Raw genomic sequence first — 16,814 nt, 5'->3', positions numbered from 1 at the left:
ACTGCCTTTATAGGTAATGTTAACTTTTTCAATGTTAACAAAGCAAGAAGAAGGTTCACGAAAATACAGTAAGTGCTAATTGCTAATCAAATGCAAATTGACATTGGATTTGCCATAGACATGCTACGGTTTAGCATGACCAATATGCATAGCAATTTCAACACCTCCAAATTTGGTCATGAAAACTACAATAAAGGGGCGGCATGCGTAGAGCGGCCGTGCCAGAAACCTGAGGGTTGCAGGTTCGCTCCCCGCCTCTTACCATCCAAATTGCTTCCGTTGTGTCCTTGGGCAGGGTACTTCATCCTTGCCCCCAGTGCCGCTCACACCGGTGAATGAATGATGAATGATAGGTGGTAGTCGAAGGGGCCATAGGCGCAAACTGGCAGCCACACTTCCGTCAGTCTACCACAGGGCAGCTGTGGCTACAAATGTAGCTTACCACCACCAGCTGTGAATGAATGATGGGTTCTCACATCTCTGTGAAGCGTTTTGAGTGTCTGGAAAAGCGCTATATAAATCTAATCCATTATTATCATTATTATTATTATAATTAAGATGCACTTTACAGTCAAACAGACGGTGTGTAATAGGTACAATACTTACATGCTACTTACCTTCCCGCAGCCGAAAAGTTTGTGCTCGGCCACTTGTCGTGACGTGATGTTATCGTCTCTGAACTCAGGAAGTCCGGTGCGAAAGAAGAAAAAAGGACGAGGAAGACAAGAAAAAACAAGACACCGGTAAGACTTTGCTATTTTGGGACTGTAATGGATACTTGCCATTATAACTAGTGCATGAAAAGCAACCTACCTTAATGCTAATGTAATATCCATCACACATGACAAAAGAGATGTGCTTAATGTTTTGCCTTGATAGAACCATAGTCAGTGTACCAACATAAGAATAAGCTAGGATTTATTATGAAGAAAGTAAAAATATATGAATAGATAAAAACTAGCTCAACATACCCGTTCTTTCTCCAGGGTGCTTTGCTAAAATTGCTATGCCCTCCCACTCCTCAAATTGATTTGAGGAAATTGTACATTGTAATTTTCTTACCTGGCTGTCAATAGTGCCCTTTTCAGTAAACTACCGTAAATGTTAAATGGCCTGACATGTTTCATCTTTTGTTTTACATATTCACACTCACTGTCCACAGGAGTCACTTCTGGACATTTCATATTTTCAAATGAAGGGCCTTCGCTAATATCTATGAAACAAGTGCGCAACTGTTGCACTCTATGCATGCAAAATGTGCTTTATAAATTAACTCTTATTTTTGTGCCATCAACTTTAGTGTATGAGGAGGACAAAGATGAAAAAACCATGGCCACCTCATCAAAGCAACTTGAGTCCACACCACTTACTAGTGTTGATGCAACAGAAGGTTGGAAGAATGTTCAAATAGAAACATTATAGTTTCATTCAATTATTTTGATTTATTTTATCTATTTAAGAACCAAAGTTATTTTCTGTGTGTACATTGTAAATGTTTTATTTTGTGAATGCCATTTTCATCTTTTATGTTACATTTTGTATGAAGTTAATTTTCTTTTATTGTAATATTTTTCTTTGATATAAATTATTGCCTTTTGATAATATACATATGTTATATTTTTTATAAAAACATACTTGTTTTTAATAAAAGGGTTAAGACTGAAAAAATTAGTGTGTGATGTGTGATTTTTTTGGTTTGGTCCACGCCAATGTTCTCTCTAAAATCTATGCAGTGCACAAAATCCAAATATAAATTTCAACTGAATCTCTAAACAAAATAAACACATAACAATTTAATTTGTACCGTTTTCAGCAAGTGGTCACAACAGATAAAACGAGACATTTTAAGGAGGAGAAAAAGGTGGCCTGCATCAATAATGAATTTATTGAACAAAACTGATTACTGTTAGCCGTAACCACACCAAAACAACATCAGCACAAAACTACTAGCTAGCAAAAATGGTCACTTTCTGTCATAACCACACCAAAACAAACAAACTATATGTCGTTTTGACAGCAACCGCTCTTTTTCATTCGCGCCAAAAGACGCAAACACTGCTCAGCTAGTGATGCGTTCATGGCCACAAAAACAGTCAAACAACTCCTACACCACACATAAACTCTGTTAGGTCGTTACAATGTGATACAGATCACACGCACCCAATTAATGTCATTAACAATAATACATAATTTACATATTAATACTTTGACTTGTTTTGTGATTAATCGTAAAAAAAGGAAACAAATTGGGTGTATTACACCAGGCACTGTCAAGAACACTAAGAAAACAAGAACATTGAAGGTGGCAATTAATGGGGTGGAGGGGCCTACACCGATACTCTTTCAGGTGCCCCAGAATTCCTAGCAACAGCACTGACTTTGCGGCCTACATGCTAACCACTAGGCCACTGTGCGGCCTAACAGAAAGTCATGGAGCTATGAAATTAACCGCTATTCGTAATTATCATAAAACCTTTCTTGTCTGTACAGGTGTACAATGTAAAACAATCAGTCTCAATTAACATAAATAAGACTTTTGTACATGTGTCAGACACCCCAGGTAATTGGTGTGTTGTGAAAGTAACGTTCTTGTGTGTGAGTTGGACTATTACTGCTTTACCTTTCGATGTATAACTTCTTGAAAACCAGAGTCCTCTGCTTTGGATGTTTGTTTTTTGTCTATTGCTTTTGTCAGAGTTACACATTTCACCAAAAAATACACAAAATCTGCAAACACCTATGTCCTTTGCAGTAAATACTGGTTATCAGGAAGATATTAATATTTGTTTCTCACATTTTAATCTCTAATTACTTGTTGAGGCTGTTGTAATGATTTTTACTGGTTGTGAGCAGGTGGAAGAAAAAGAGACATACTTTTTCAAATAGAACAAAAAGCAAAAGGACCAAAAAGAGAGAAACACAAAATCAAAAATTAGAAAAACAAATATGACTTAGTGTGGGGCTGGCCAGGAGCAATGATACCCTTCAAGAAGATGTGAGAAAAGCAAAGACAAAACAGAAAGCAAACAATGCATAAAGTAGCTCACATAGACGGTGGACACAATGAAGAAAATCTATCAGGAACAGGAAGCAGACAGGATGCTTTAGGAAGCAGGACTAATTACTGATCCCGCTCAATGCCAAAAGCCACCCTGTCTCCAAAGGGGAATGTATGTGTATGGTACAGTATATGGAGATTGCCATGGAACCTTATGTTGTGATGGATTCTAGTTATCTATTCAGTATTTAACATTTTGTTTGTACAACTTGGTTTGTCTGCATTTATTTACTTCAATATTACAAAATGACCCAAGTAATGTAAGTGTGGTAAGAAAGTAATTATGACATCATGTTTCAAAGACAGATTGTCAACGCATGAATGTGAAACGTGGGTGAGTGTGTGTGTGTGTTTGTGTGCGTGCATGGTAGTCCCTCAAGGGCATATTTAAAACCATATTTTGAATGCCGTCTTTAATGTGTGAGTTCAATGTGACAATCATCACCCTCTATTTAGTCCACAGAGAGTCAGTTCACATGATACACACAAACTCACCACGTCACATTTCAACACAAGGATGGGTTTACACCATCAAAATGCCTCTAAATGTTTTGCTACAGTGCTAATAGGGAGCCCAGAGACACACACAGCAGGTGTACTTTTCACACAGCGCTCCTCTGCAGCATTTGTCATCCACATGTCTGAAAACCTAAGCCCCATCCTCCCACACACTCATGCTTTCAAGCCTTCCATTTCCCCCTCTCACCTCAACACAAACACACACGCACGCACGCACACACACACACACAGATACACACACACACACACACACACACACACACACACACACACACACACCTGCCCCCAGTCATCTCCTGACCATGAGCTGGTAATAAGGTAATTTTGCAGAGAGTTTTCTCCTTTTTTCACTCTGCTATTGATTTGCCCTCCCTCAAACCACCCTTCTGTTCTCCACTATCATCCTCCCCCCTTTGACAGGGCAAAGAATAATTGGAGGACAATTTAACAGCAATGAGGTAGTGGACAGCATGGAGACCAGAGTCTTGTCTCGCTCCTTAGACTTCTTACTGATGCCCATGACAAACTGCTTCCTCTGAGAAACCCCTCTGGCAATTAACACACACACACACACACATTACATTAATGACTTCCACATCACTTAACCAGTCTTGTTTCCAACTAAAAGGGCTTTGCAGAAACACTATGGCCTCAGCTCGTCAGCCTTTCACATAGTATATGCACTTGCACACATGCGCACTCTCACACACACGCACACACACACACACACACACACACACACACACACACACACACACACACACACACACACACCCACACACACACACACACACACACACACACATTGATCCATATGCGCTTTAGACCTCAGTCACTGATGCTTCTCTGCACTTTACCCAGCTACTGTAAAAGAAGGTAACTGACATATTCATTGTTGTGTGTTGTAATTCCACAGTACAGTCCTACCGTAAGAGAGGGAAAAAAGATTAAAACGTCATAATGTAATTTTACTTCGGTTTTTGTTATATATATAGGTCTGTCCGGCATCATCCCCCACCATCGGAGCCAGCTCAGCACCAGGTGGTGATCGGTAGAAAGCTCTGCCCCTCTCTTCACCCGAGTGACCAAAACATGATGCCGCAAATCTGATGACACAACTACAAAGTCAATCATGGAACTGCGGCCGAGGGTGTCCTGGTGTCAAGTGCACATATGGACACCCTTATGTTTGAACATTGTGTTTGTTATGGACAATCCGTGACGAGCACAAAAGTCCAATAACAAAGCACCACTTGGGTTCAGATCCGGGCGGCCATTCTTCCCAATCACGCCTCTCCAGGTTTCACTGTCGTTGCCAACATGAGCATTGAAGTCCCCCAGCAGAACAAGGGAATCACCCGAGGGAGCACTCTCCAGTACTCCCTCAAGAGAATCCAAAAAGAGTGGGTACTCTGAGCTGCTGTTTGGTGCGTAAGCACAAACAACAGTCAGGACCCGTCCCCCCACCCGAAGGTGGAGGAAAGCTACCATCTCGTCTACTGGGTTAAAGTCCAACGTGCAGGCTTTGAGCTGGGGGGCAACAAGAATTTCCACCCCAGCCCGTCGCCTCTCATTGCCTGCAGAGTCCAGCCCCTCTCGAGAGAACTGGTTCCAGAGCCCTTGCTGTGCGTCGAAGTGAGTCCGACTATATCTAGCTGGAACTTCTCCACCTCGCGCACCAGCTCAGGCTCCTTCCCTCCCAGCGAGGTGACGTTCCACGTCCCAAGAGCTAGCTTATGTAGCCGAGGATCGGACCGCCAAGTGCCCTGCCTTTGGCTGCCGCCCAGCTCACACTGCACCCGACCTCTATGACCCTTTACATGAGTGGTGAGCCCATTGGAGGGGGGACCCACGTTGCCTCTTCGGGCTGAGCCCGGCCGGGCCCAATGGGGACAGGCTTGCCATCGTGCCCCACCTCCGGGCCTGGCTCCAGAGGGGAGCCCCGGTGACCGCGTCCGGGCGAGGGAAATCTGGGTACTCGAGTTGTACTTTTCATAAAGGTCTTTGAGCTGCTCTTTGTCTGATCCTAACACAGTTGTATCATCTGCAAATAATAATTGCTTTAAGTCCTTCGTAACTTTACAAATGTCGTTTATACAGAGATTGAGAAATTTTGGTCCAAGTATTGATCCCTGAGGTACGCCACAAAATATTTTTAGCTCTGTAGAAGTGTGTGCGCCTATCTTCACGTATTGCTTCCTGTTGGTTAAGTAGCTTCTTACCCAGTTCAAGACTAACAAATGCTTTTGTTAAATCCATAAACACTGCACGTAGTATGCCATATAGCTTGTTCAGTGGTCAACGAAATAAACAAAAACAAAAACATCCATAAAATGTAAATTCTACAGACCGAAAGGGTTTAGGCTGAAGTTAAACACTTGCCTAACCCTATGAACCAAATCAACTACAAGATGTAGTAAAACCACGAGACTTCAGGCCCTGATCATGAGCTTCATGGACATGTAAACACTTTTTACATTTCCTTTACACAACATAATACAAATACAACTTGTATACTGTACACATATATACACAGTAAATACATAGACCAACAATTATGTAATATCCATGTACACTCATTCATGTAAGTTCAACATTTGTACCAATAATATACTATATGCAAACACTTATATTTCCATTAATATTTATATACCACATTTAGTTTTTATTGTTACTATTGATTAACTAGTGGTGTTTATTCTAGAGCGATATATATTTTCTAAGACATTGGTGTTAAAGGTTTTTTTAAATGTGTTAATTAAACTAGAACATTTTAGGCATCATCCAGTCTGTTCCACAGATTAACTCCCTGACAGACACACATCTGAGAGCATTTTGATTTACATAGTTTTTAATTTTATATAACATACTAATAATTTTTGCCATCTTTGTCCTGAGTATAATTATGTGCAGATTACAATTTAGTTTGTCATCTATATACCGGTAGATTTCTAAAACAGTTGTTGAATATAACCTTTCTACTTCCATATCAGCACTTTTTATGTGACATGGTATGTTAATTTTCTTATTTCCAAAAATTATTTATTTTGTTTTATTTAAATTGATTGATAGTTTATTAGCATCAAACCATTGCTTTAGAATTAGGAGGTCACTTTCTACGGTCTCTAGGAGCTGGGCAAGGTCTTACCCAGAACAGTACAGGCTTGTATCATCAGCGAAGAGAATACAGTTTAGTTAAAAAAAAAAAAGATTTTACAGATGTTATTAATAATAATATACAATATAAACCATTTTGGTCCCACTACAGAGCCTTGGGGAACTCCATGTGTTATGATCTTTTTATCCGAATCTACATTGTTCATATGCACATACTGTTCTTTGTCACTACCAACTAATGTGTCAACCAATCATGAGCAAGACCTCTGACACCATACCTCTGCATTTTGTTTAAACGTTATGTGTGATCGGTGGTGTCAAAATCCTTGCTCAGGTCAATGAAAATGCTAACAGTGAACTCCTTATCAATTGCAGTGGTTACCTCCTCAACTAATTCCATCACTGCAATAGAAGTGGACCTGTTTGATCAAAAACTTATTTTTGTTTACTTAGCAAGCGATGCTCATAAATTAAACAGTCTAATTTTGATACAAATATATTTTTCTAGAATTTTTGAAAGTTGTGGGAGTAAAGAAATAGGCCTATAGTTGGTAAACTGATGCTCATCTCCAGTTTTGAAGATGGGAATAACTTTTGCCATTTTCATTGGAAGGAGACCTTTTATAAAATAAATATTACATATATGTGTAGGGGACAGCTACTGTATATAATAAACAATTTATTTGATCAGAGGTGTCTATATCAAAGCATGTAGTCTGTTCACTTCTTGTTTTTCGAGGAATTTACCATTTCTGTGATTTCACTTTTATGAACAAGAGAAATGAAAAACGATTTTTAGTTGTTTTGAATGATTTGTTTATTAAAGGGCAACTGCACTTTTCTTTAGGAATTTAGTTCACAATCTTTATAAAAGACAAGAAGACAAATGGTTTGTTTTTTTCGCTTTCTAACATATATAAATCTGCTTGTTCTACGTAGCTAGCAATGCAGCTAATGAAAGCAATCAATTTTACCTCTAAATCACCTTAAAATGCATTAAAAAGCGTCAACAATACTTAATTTACGTTCCTTAACCCTTATAATAACCAAGCTGTAGTGACATTGGTAATGTAAGAGCGAACACTGAGGAACTCTTTTTCTAGCGTACTAACACATTGGCGTGCTTTGGAAAGAGATAAGCTAGCTTCTACAACAACACCCAACGCTTTTGAGTTTGTCATGCACAACACTGCGATACGACACCAATCTGTACTGACTGAAAAACATGAACAATCATATTACAGTATCTGGAAAGTATTAGCCCATATTTCATGTTTTGTTTGTACACAGCTGAGCTAGCCAGCGTATGTACTGTAGTTGTACTAACATACATGGCGTGCTGTGTGTATCATGATCGATATAAAGTGTGACTCACTCGATGGACAGTTGTTTGTCTGGTCCAGCTCGTCGGGGACGTTTCCTGTTGATTTTGGGTAAGCAATCCTTTTATGTCGAAATAGCTTGTCTCCAAGTTCCATATTTATAGCGTCAAAATCGCTTTCACCTCACTCTCATGGCTTCTGTCTGCTCCAACGTCTCACTCTTCCTTCATGCTTGCTTCTGTAAGCAGCAGTATATTTAGCTTCAAAAGTAAAAGATTGTGAATCCTAATTTGTCCAAAAATATTCATCTTCATTGTCTGTTACCAAGTCTGCCATGATTAGAAAACACTTGTGTTTCAACAGTTGCCGGAAGTTAGACGTGCGCTGCTATGGAAACAGAAATAATTGCGCGGAATAAATCAGTCCCGGAAATTAGTAAAATGATCAGAATACGGTAAATAATGAACATATTACATATTGTTATGAATGTGTCTGTTACTACATTCTATATAGACTTGCAGTGTGTATATAAAACATTGCCGGAGGGTTTTGAAGTTGGTTTAGAGGGCTTTGAATGCTACAACAGGGACTCCCGTTAGCCGCATCTTTCAAGCGTTTTTGATCATTTTTAAATTGTACAAAAAAAAAAAAAGACACGTGTGTTCTTGTCTCTCATAATGATTGTGAACGATAGGCGAAATTCCCCACTAAAAAGCAGTTCCCCTTTTAAATTTGACAGTGTGGTTGTACAATTTAATTTGCTAAATTGGGTCCAACATTCCCAAAGAAGGTGTTAAATAAATCAGTTATTCTCTTAGGGTGATTTATATGTTCCTTTTTTTTCACGTCTTTTTTAATGATACAATTTAAAACTTTTTACGGACCTTGGATGGGTTTTTGTGTTCTAATGGGTTACAGAAATATGTTCTTTTGCTGTACTTTTTATTTTTATTAATTTATTTTTATACGTTCTATACTTTTTTTAATCCAATATAATAATCCTGCCCGAGGTTCCGCGTAAGGGCTATTACTACTGTAGTATTGATCATTATAGTTCATTTAGTAATTTTTTTGATGCTTGAACATGCCTAATTTACGACAAAAATACGTAGAATATGCTTAAAAATAAAATAATTTAAAAAATTACCAGAATACGAATGAGTACTACCATTTGACGCAACATTTACAGTATGAATGTTAAGAAATGCTGTCACAGAGCTGAAACACAAATACATGAATAACACTCTTTCATACACCATAGCAATCCCAAGATCCCATCATGCAGTCTTTGGCATGATGTGATAGACCGGTTAGTTATGTTGAAGTAGTGACTTTATTGGGAGATTGTACTTCCAGAATGCAGCATAATCCACATGATTGCGTTTGAATTTGCTAAGAAATACCACTATAATCATTTGGCATTTCTTGTTTAAGATCAGAATAGCATTTGTGTGAATGCTTGAATTTCACAATTTCTAACCTTAAGCGTTAATATATACAGAATACCATTCGCTATGAAGCCCAGGAAGAGCAAAATTAATAGCGCACAACACTCATCTTTAGTGTCTTGATGGAGTGCTCTGTTCAAATTTAATGTCTCAGGGGAGAGCTTCCACTATGAAGGAGCTTCTACTTCATATTTTATATTGAGTTGAGATCAAGGGACAAGTACTCAGAGGGGCTGATGAAAAGCAGATGAAGTTCCTCACAATGTATTCACATTGCCTTGCCATGAGTCAATAACCCAATTTTGATAAAGACAACTGAACTTGTATTTCCGTGGTGTGTCCCTAGTACTGTACTGTAAAAATGTGTATTCTGACTTGACTTTGACCAGTGAAAGACATCACCAGTCCATATATATTAACCCTCCTTTTTACAAGAACAAAGGAAACTCTCATATTTTATGTGGCATTTATTGCTGATTGGTGTATTGAAGCAAGTGGAGTGGATTTATTTTCTGCACCAGCAGGGGTGCTGTTGGTTTAACCTCTACTAGTTTATACTCCTGCAGTGTCAAGTGATGTACACCTCCCCAAAGTGTAACTTAAGGTAGCTAAAATCATGGCTAAGATTGGTTAACTGTTAGTTCTGTACATTAAGTCCTGTGTGTATATGACTTGCTTAGGGATGTAGCGAGTGCCTTCTCCAAAAATGGATACATTGTCATTAAATGTGACGGATTGATTAACTAACACCTTTCATCTCTCTTCAGTTGTTCACTTGCGGTCAGAAAACTAGCAGGCTAAATAGTTAATGAGTGTCATGGTTGCTCTCCGAATTTACTCAAAAAACACTGCCCCTCGCTTTTTGACTTAGAATTAGGGATGGGTACCAAATTCTGTACTTTTATAGGTACCGACCAAAGTCCGTCGGTACTACTAGGTACCAAACGTAAAATCATACGGTGCCATATTTTGTTTAGTTCTTATTTTCTAGAATGTGACGTCACATCCGGTTGCAAAGTCGGCACCTCTGTGACTCGAGGTGATGTTACAATGTTCAACTTGAACACACACAAAAGTACCGAAAATTGGTACCGCTGAGTCCCGTTATAGGTTCCCAGGTACCGGGAATTGGTACTCTTGGAATTCAGTCGTGAAAGGTATCTATCCCTACTTAGAATATAACACTACAAGTCCTTAACCCTCGAAAGATTCTGTACTTTTATAGGTACCGACCAAAGTTCGTCGGTACTACTAGGTACCAAACGAAAAATCATACGGTGCCATATTTTGTTTTGTTCTTATTTTCTAGAATGTGACGTCACATTCGGTTGCAAAGTCAGCACCTCTGACTCGAGGTGATGTTACAATGTTCAACTTGAACACACACAAAAGTACCGAAAATTGGTACCGCTGAGTCCCAGTATAGCATCCCAGGTACCGGGAATTGGTAACCTAGGAATGCAGTTGTGAAAGGTATCTATTCCTACTTAGAATATAACACTTCAAGTCCTTAAACCCGGAAGATGTCGGGCTGAAAAAGTGGTGACTACACAGAAGAAAAAAACAAGCCTAATTTGTTATAGTCATAAGAGGAAAGACATTTTAATTTTAATTGACATTTTTAACGTTTAATTTTTGTGTTTCCTATTTTTCCTACAGTTTGCTGTTCACAAAAGTTAAGCTTGAAGAGGTCCTCTATGGCCCAGCTGTGGCCTTACAAACCTGTGAAGAAATGTTGCAATGCTGGCAAAGCCGCTATGATGTCAGTCCCTCAAAGTGAGTGTGCATACGGTATACTGTATTTCTTTTATGGACACTTAAGGTGTGTTTGTGTGTGTGTGTGGGTTTGTTTCATTGTTATGCTAGATGCAATTTTAGAGGGAAGCTATTGCTATCGATCGCCCACAGCGTTTATGTAGGTGAATATTCATGCAGTAAAGCATGTCAAGTTACAATAAAAGGTGTAGGTATGACCAAAGTGCGACCCACAGCTCGTTTTTTATTGGCCTGCGGTGCATTGTACAGACAAAACAAACGTAAAAAGAAAAAATTTAACCGGCCCAAATCCTCTGGGCCTTGAAAACAAATATGCCTGACCACCCGTGTGTCCTACTGTGCAATATGGCTGCTGAATCGCAAGGTTGCTGAATCGCAATTTTTATTCATAATTATTCTCAATCGATTCAAAATTTCCAAGAATGGATTTTTAAAAGACTTTTTTTTAAGCCATTTCCGCGTTTACATGCTGCGTGTATACATCATATGTCAGCGGCCAAGATAAGCTTTGTAGTCTGTAATCTGTTTAAAAAGTTTTATTATAATTTATATGCCAAATATTACATTACGAGAATTACTTTCAATCAAGAATCGTGTTGAATCGATTCTGAATCGAAGCATTACCCCGAGAAATGGAATCGGATTGAATCGTGAGTTGTAGTAAGTCACATCTCAACTGTACATGTTTTTTGTTGATTTACAGCACGTGTATGCTGTTGTAATGAACATGTGTACACATTTTTTCCAAGATCTGATACTTTATTGAGTTTGCTTAAGCTTTTAAAAATGTTTTGGATGGTGGAATAACTATTATTAGTAAATAATCAATATGACACAAAGCTACTATAAGTTATGGATGTTTTGTTCAGATAGTATAGAATGTATGATTGACCTACATTTTAATGTTTTTTTAATCTATAAAATTATTGTACAAAATGTTTTAAATTGGCCCCAGCATAAGTTTGGAATAAGTTTGGTGACCCCCTGATCTAGTCGTTCTACAGTACGTGTTTCAAACTGTTAATGCACATTTTTATGACAACAAACAACTTTTGTGCTTTGGTTTACTACACAAATCATTTCCATTTAAATAATGTAATCAACAATTTCAGATTGTGAGTTGACCTTGTTATTGGAATCTGATTCGATGTACAGTATCTTTGGAACATATTGGTTACATACAGTATCATAAACAGTATGTTTTTATTTCTGTCTGTGTGTGTTCCAGTGAGACAGATGACACCAGCAGTGTTCCAGTGGTTGAGAGGCGCGGGGCTAGCCCTGGATTCAGTAAAACATCCATCCACCTCACTCTGCCCGACTTCCAAGACACTTCCACTGGTCTGATTTCTTTGCTGCATGGTTTAATTATTTCTAGGTTTCTATTTGTTGGAATGTCCGCTTTCCATATACAGTATTAGTATATTAAACCCTCTACTGTATGTTAGTTTTCAAACTGTTAGTACAGTTCAATGTCAAAGTAGGAACATTCTTTATTTTGAAGGGTATCCAATGCTAGTTTGACTGAAGGGGCCTAGGTAAAAAAAAAAATACTGTATGATGCTAGTACTAATAATTTTTTTTCTTTTGTAGTCACAAAATTTAATTGACTGCGTCAAATATTTTTTAATGTCACACTTTGAGGGTTATTTAACTGTTAAGATTCGCACACTTATCATCATTATTATTTTAAATATTTCTTTTTACTTCACTTTCCACGATCAGGGTCCATGAGTCCAACGGTTGCAGCATCTCGCCTGGATGCGGCCCTCTCAGAAGTGTCAGACATTAGCTTAATGCATCGCCAAGGACCTACGTACATCTGGACTACCCTGGAACGCATCTGGCTGCAAGCTGGTATGAGAGCAACACATGTTTTTTAAATGCTTGTTTGGAAGTTTCTGAAAAATTTACACAATTAAAATAAATGTTATGGACATTGCTCAGAGCACTATGACGTATTGGACAAGACTGCATAGTTTCTGGGAATATTGAGTCTTAGTTGTGCATCGTTTTTTGTTAGTGATCCATCCCAAGACGTCTGACAAGAACTGAATACATTTTTCCCATAAGAAATCATATAAATCCAATTATATTTGTTCCAGACACCCAAAAATATTAACACTGACACATTTTATAGAGAGTAATGATAGTTATACATGCGGAAAACAATGCAAAATACATATAAATGACAAATAAAATGGATAAATAACTTTTAACATCACTTTTACCTTTACTGAAGAAAAACGAGAGGGTGGGTTGGACCTATAATGCTACTTTTGCACATTGTTCTACAGTGCATCCGGAAAGTATTCGCAGCGTGTCGCCTTTTCCACATTTTGTTATGTTACAGCCTTATTCTAAAATGGAATAAATTCATTTTTGTCCTCAAAATAAATGATACAGACAATGCCCCATAATGACAATGTGATTTATTTATATTTTGATTTGTAAATGTATTAAAAATAAAAAATTCACATGTACAGAAGTAGTCACAGTCTTTGCCTAATACTTTGTTGATGCACCTTTCGCAGCTACTACAGCCTCAAGTCCTTTTGAATACGATGCCACACTCTTGGCACACCTATATTTGGGCAGTTTGGTCCATTCCTTTTTGCAGCACCTCTCAAGCTCCATCAGGTTGGATGGGAAGCATTGTTTTTTTATCTAGATTGTCTCTGTACATTGCTGCATTCATCTTTCCCTCTATCCTGACTAGTCTCCCAGTTCTTGTCGCTGAAAAACACCTCCACAGCATGATGCTGCCACCACCATGCTTCACTGTAGGGATGGTATTGGCATGGTGATGAGCCGTGACAGGTTTCATCAAAAGATGATGCCTGGCATTCACGCCAAAGAGTTCAATATTTGTCTCCTCAGGCCAGATCATTTTTTTTCTCATGGTCTGAGAGTCTTTCAGGTGCAGTTTGACAAATTCTTACGAAGGAATATCTTCCATTTGGCCACTATACCATACAGGCCTTATTGGTGGATTGATGCAGAGATGGTTGTCCTTCTGGAAGGTTCTCCTCTCTCCACAGAGGAATGCTGTAGATCTGACAGAGTGACCATCGGGTTCTTGGTCACTTTTCTGACTAGACTAAGTTGAACACAGCAATTTACAGAGACATCCTGGATGAAAACTAACGCTTCCCATCCAACCTGCTGGAACTTGAGAGGTGCTGCAAAGTCAAAGAGGAATAGTCAGAGAGGAACAGGTGAAACTGCCCAAAGATAGGTGTGCCAAGCTTGTGGCATTGTATCCAAAAAGACTTGATGCTATAATTGCTGCCAAAGGGCCATCAACAAAGTATTGAGCAAAGAAAGTGAATACTTACAGTATGTACATGTGATTTTTGTTTTAAATTAAATTTGCAAAATTAAAAATAACATTTTCACATTGTCATAATGGTGTATTTTCTGTGGAATTGCGAGGAAAACAATTTATTTATTCTATTTTGAAATACGGCTGTAACATAACAAAATGTGGAGAAAATGAAGCACTGCAAATACTTCCCAGCTGCACTTTGTCCTGAATTCAATAATCTTATAAAATTTGATATACATTTTCTGGCACTCGCAACTTTCTTTTGTCATGTTCCTCATGACAGGTTTTATTTTTTGTCTTTTTCTGTGCTTTTATTTTATTACATCGGTTTCCCGCTAAATGCATTCCCTGATTCCTGTCTGAAGAGGTTGCATTATGCAGCTGCTTGTCATCACTAATCACGAGGTTTTATTAAGCGCGGCGTCATGCTTTACCATTCTGAGTGTAACCTGAATGTTAGATGCATTCCGTTTCATCTCCTGTTGCCTTTTTCCCTATTTCCGTGTCTGTATTTTGGTAGATTGAGTGGTCTGTGTGGATTTGCTCAGTGTGAGTTTAATTAAATGAATGACGTGGGGAACGCCATAGTGGATTGCAAAGTTTAGAGTGTGCACAAAGCACTTCATGTGCGGTTCTAATCCCGCCTCGTGCCCGGCCACATCCATATTACGTGCATTATCAGTCACAATAGCAATGCCAAGGATTGCTCTTTTAAGCTCTCTGAGCCTGTGACTTTTCACGTCACCTATGTCAGAGCATGACATCTTTGACACCATGGTGGATTATTTTGCAGTTGTACTCTAAAAAAAAAAAAAAACACAAACTGAATCACCAATGTATTAGATTGTTGGGGTGGCCACTTGATTTTGTGGAATGATGTATGGACAGATGGACTGGTTTGTTACACGCAATGTCTTGTTGGACGATAACCAAGACGATGTATGAAAACTTGGGAAAATTTGGCTGAAAATTTAATTGAAAAGGAGATGAATGAGAAACAATCCAATGCTTTCAACTTCATGTGCATGGAGGGATTTGGAAGGTTTTTAGGTATCATAGTGGACATATAATGATTTGAAACACATTCTTCTGGTCTATATAATATGTATTGGATATGTTTTGGTGTAAATATTGCGTAAATTTTACTCCACAGTTTCTTTTATAACCAATTTTTGGAGTCTGTCTGCAAGATGTTCATTTCTGAAGGCGTTCTCAAATTGTAAATGAAACAAGGCCACACCCTGCGATGAGGTGGCGACTTGTCCAGGGTGTACCCCGCCTTCCGCCCGAATGCAGCTGAGATAGGCTCCAGCAGCCCTCGCGACCCCAAAAGGGACAAGCGGTAGGAAATGGATGGATGGACAGCGCCACACCTTCTCCAAAAGTATCATAATATATCTTTAGAAAATTCATACTGTTAAATATATATTGTGAAGAGTTTTTTTTTCTTCAGACACGGTCGAAAACATACTTCTTCAAAATTGTATATTGATTCACCTGGTCACATCATCAGGTACACCTGTACACTCGAGGGTCAATTGAGTGTGCATAGTAAGAATTTGATTTTAGAAACAATTAAAGGGGTCTGATTACACAAAGCCACCGGGGACAAGTCAGGTGGCGGCGGTGGGTGGAATGCCACTGCAGCTGGCGAGGCGGGCTTCCACGAACTGATCACACTTGTGGTCCACAATGAGGCGAATGTGGGCCGAAACGAAGTTTAGCAGCTGCGGAGCTCCATGACCAAAGGTTCTGTGCGTTGCTGCTGAGGGCGCAGAGGGCATTCATGAACTGGCCGCTTACGTGGCGGATGTGCGCAAGAATAAATCCTTAGCAGCCATTGCGGTTCATGCCCAAGTCCTGAGCATGGCTGCTGATGGCGCGGGGGCGTCCATGGAATGAACCTCCTCGCAGTTGACAAGGAGGAAGAGTGCAGGCGCCTACGCAGCAGGCGAGGAGGGCAAGTACCAGACGGGCACTTCTGTGGTAGGCGAGCGGGCTGCGGAACTGGAGATGAAGCTTGCTGCAAAGACGGAGACAAAGAATAATAATAATAATAATGAATTACATTTGTAACGCACTTTACATTTGTTAAAATCTCAAAATGCTACAAAGTATAAAAAAGGTAAAAAAAATAAAAAGTTAGAATATATAATAGAAAATTAAAATATAAATATATATAAACATGAAAAACACTATAATAAACACTAGATAAAACATAGAAACATAGATAAAATAGAAATGAA

At 38.8% G+C, this 16,814-nt stretch overlaps 1 protein-coding gene across 6 annotated transcripts in view; it reads left to right on the top strand.

Annotated features, from left to right (window-relative positions):
- ttc7a (tetratricopeptide repeat domain 7A) overlaps positions 1-16,814 on the top strand; it is a 132,806-nt gene that overhangs the window by 57,281 nt on the left and 58,711 nt on the right. For all 6 annotated transcript variants that reach the window (XR_009815472.2, XM_061963042.2, XM_061963050.2 and 3 more), the window contains 3 exons: positions 11,124-11,240; positions 12,469-12,581; positions 12,966-13,097. Coding sequence is in view for 5 of the 6 variants with exons in the window: in XM_061963042.2 (XP_061819026.1) it covers positions 11,124-11,240; positions 12,469-12,581; positions 12,966-13,097 (362 nt within the window). In the remaining variant the exon portion in view is untranslated. The remainder of the gene's footprint in view (positions 1-11,123; positions 11,241-12,468; positions 12,582-12,965; positions 13,098-16,814) is intronic.

The sequence above is a fragment of the Nerophis lumbriciformis genome, linkage group LG02 (assembly GCF_033978685.3).
Source record: "Nerophis lumbriciformis linkage group LG02, RoL_Nlum_v2.1, whole genome shotgun sequence".
NCBI classification, from domain to species: Eukaryota; Metazoa; Chordata; class Actinopteri; order Syngnathiformes; family Syngnathidae; genus Nerophis; species Nerophis lumbriciformis.
The sequence above is the reverse complement of the archived record's forward strand: the minus strand, read 5'-3'. Positions and strand labels throughout refer to the sequence as shown.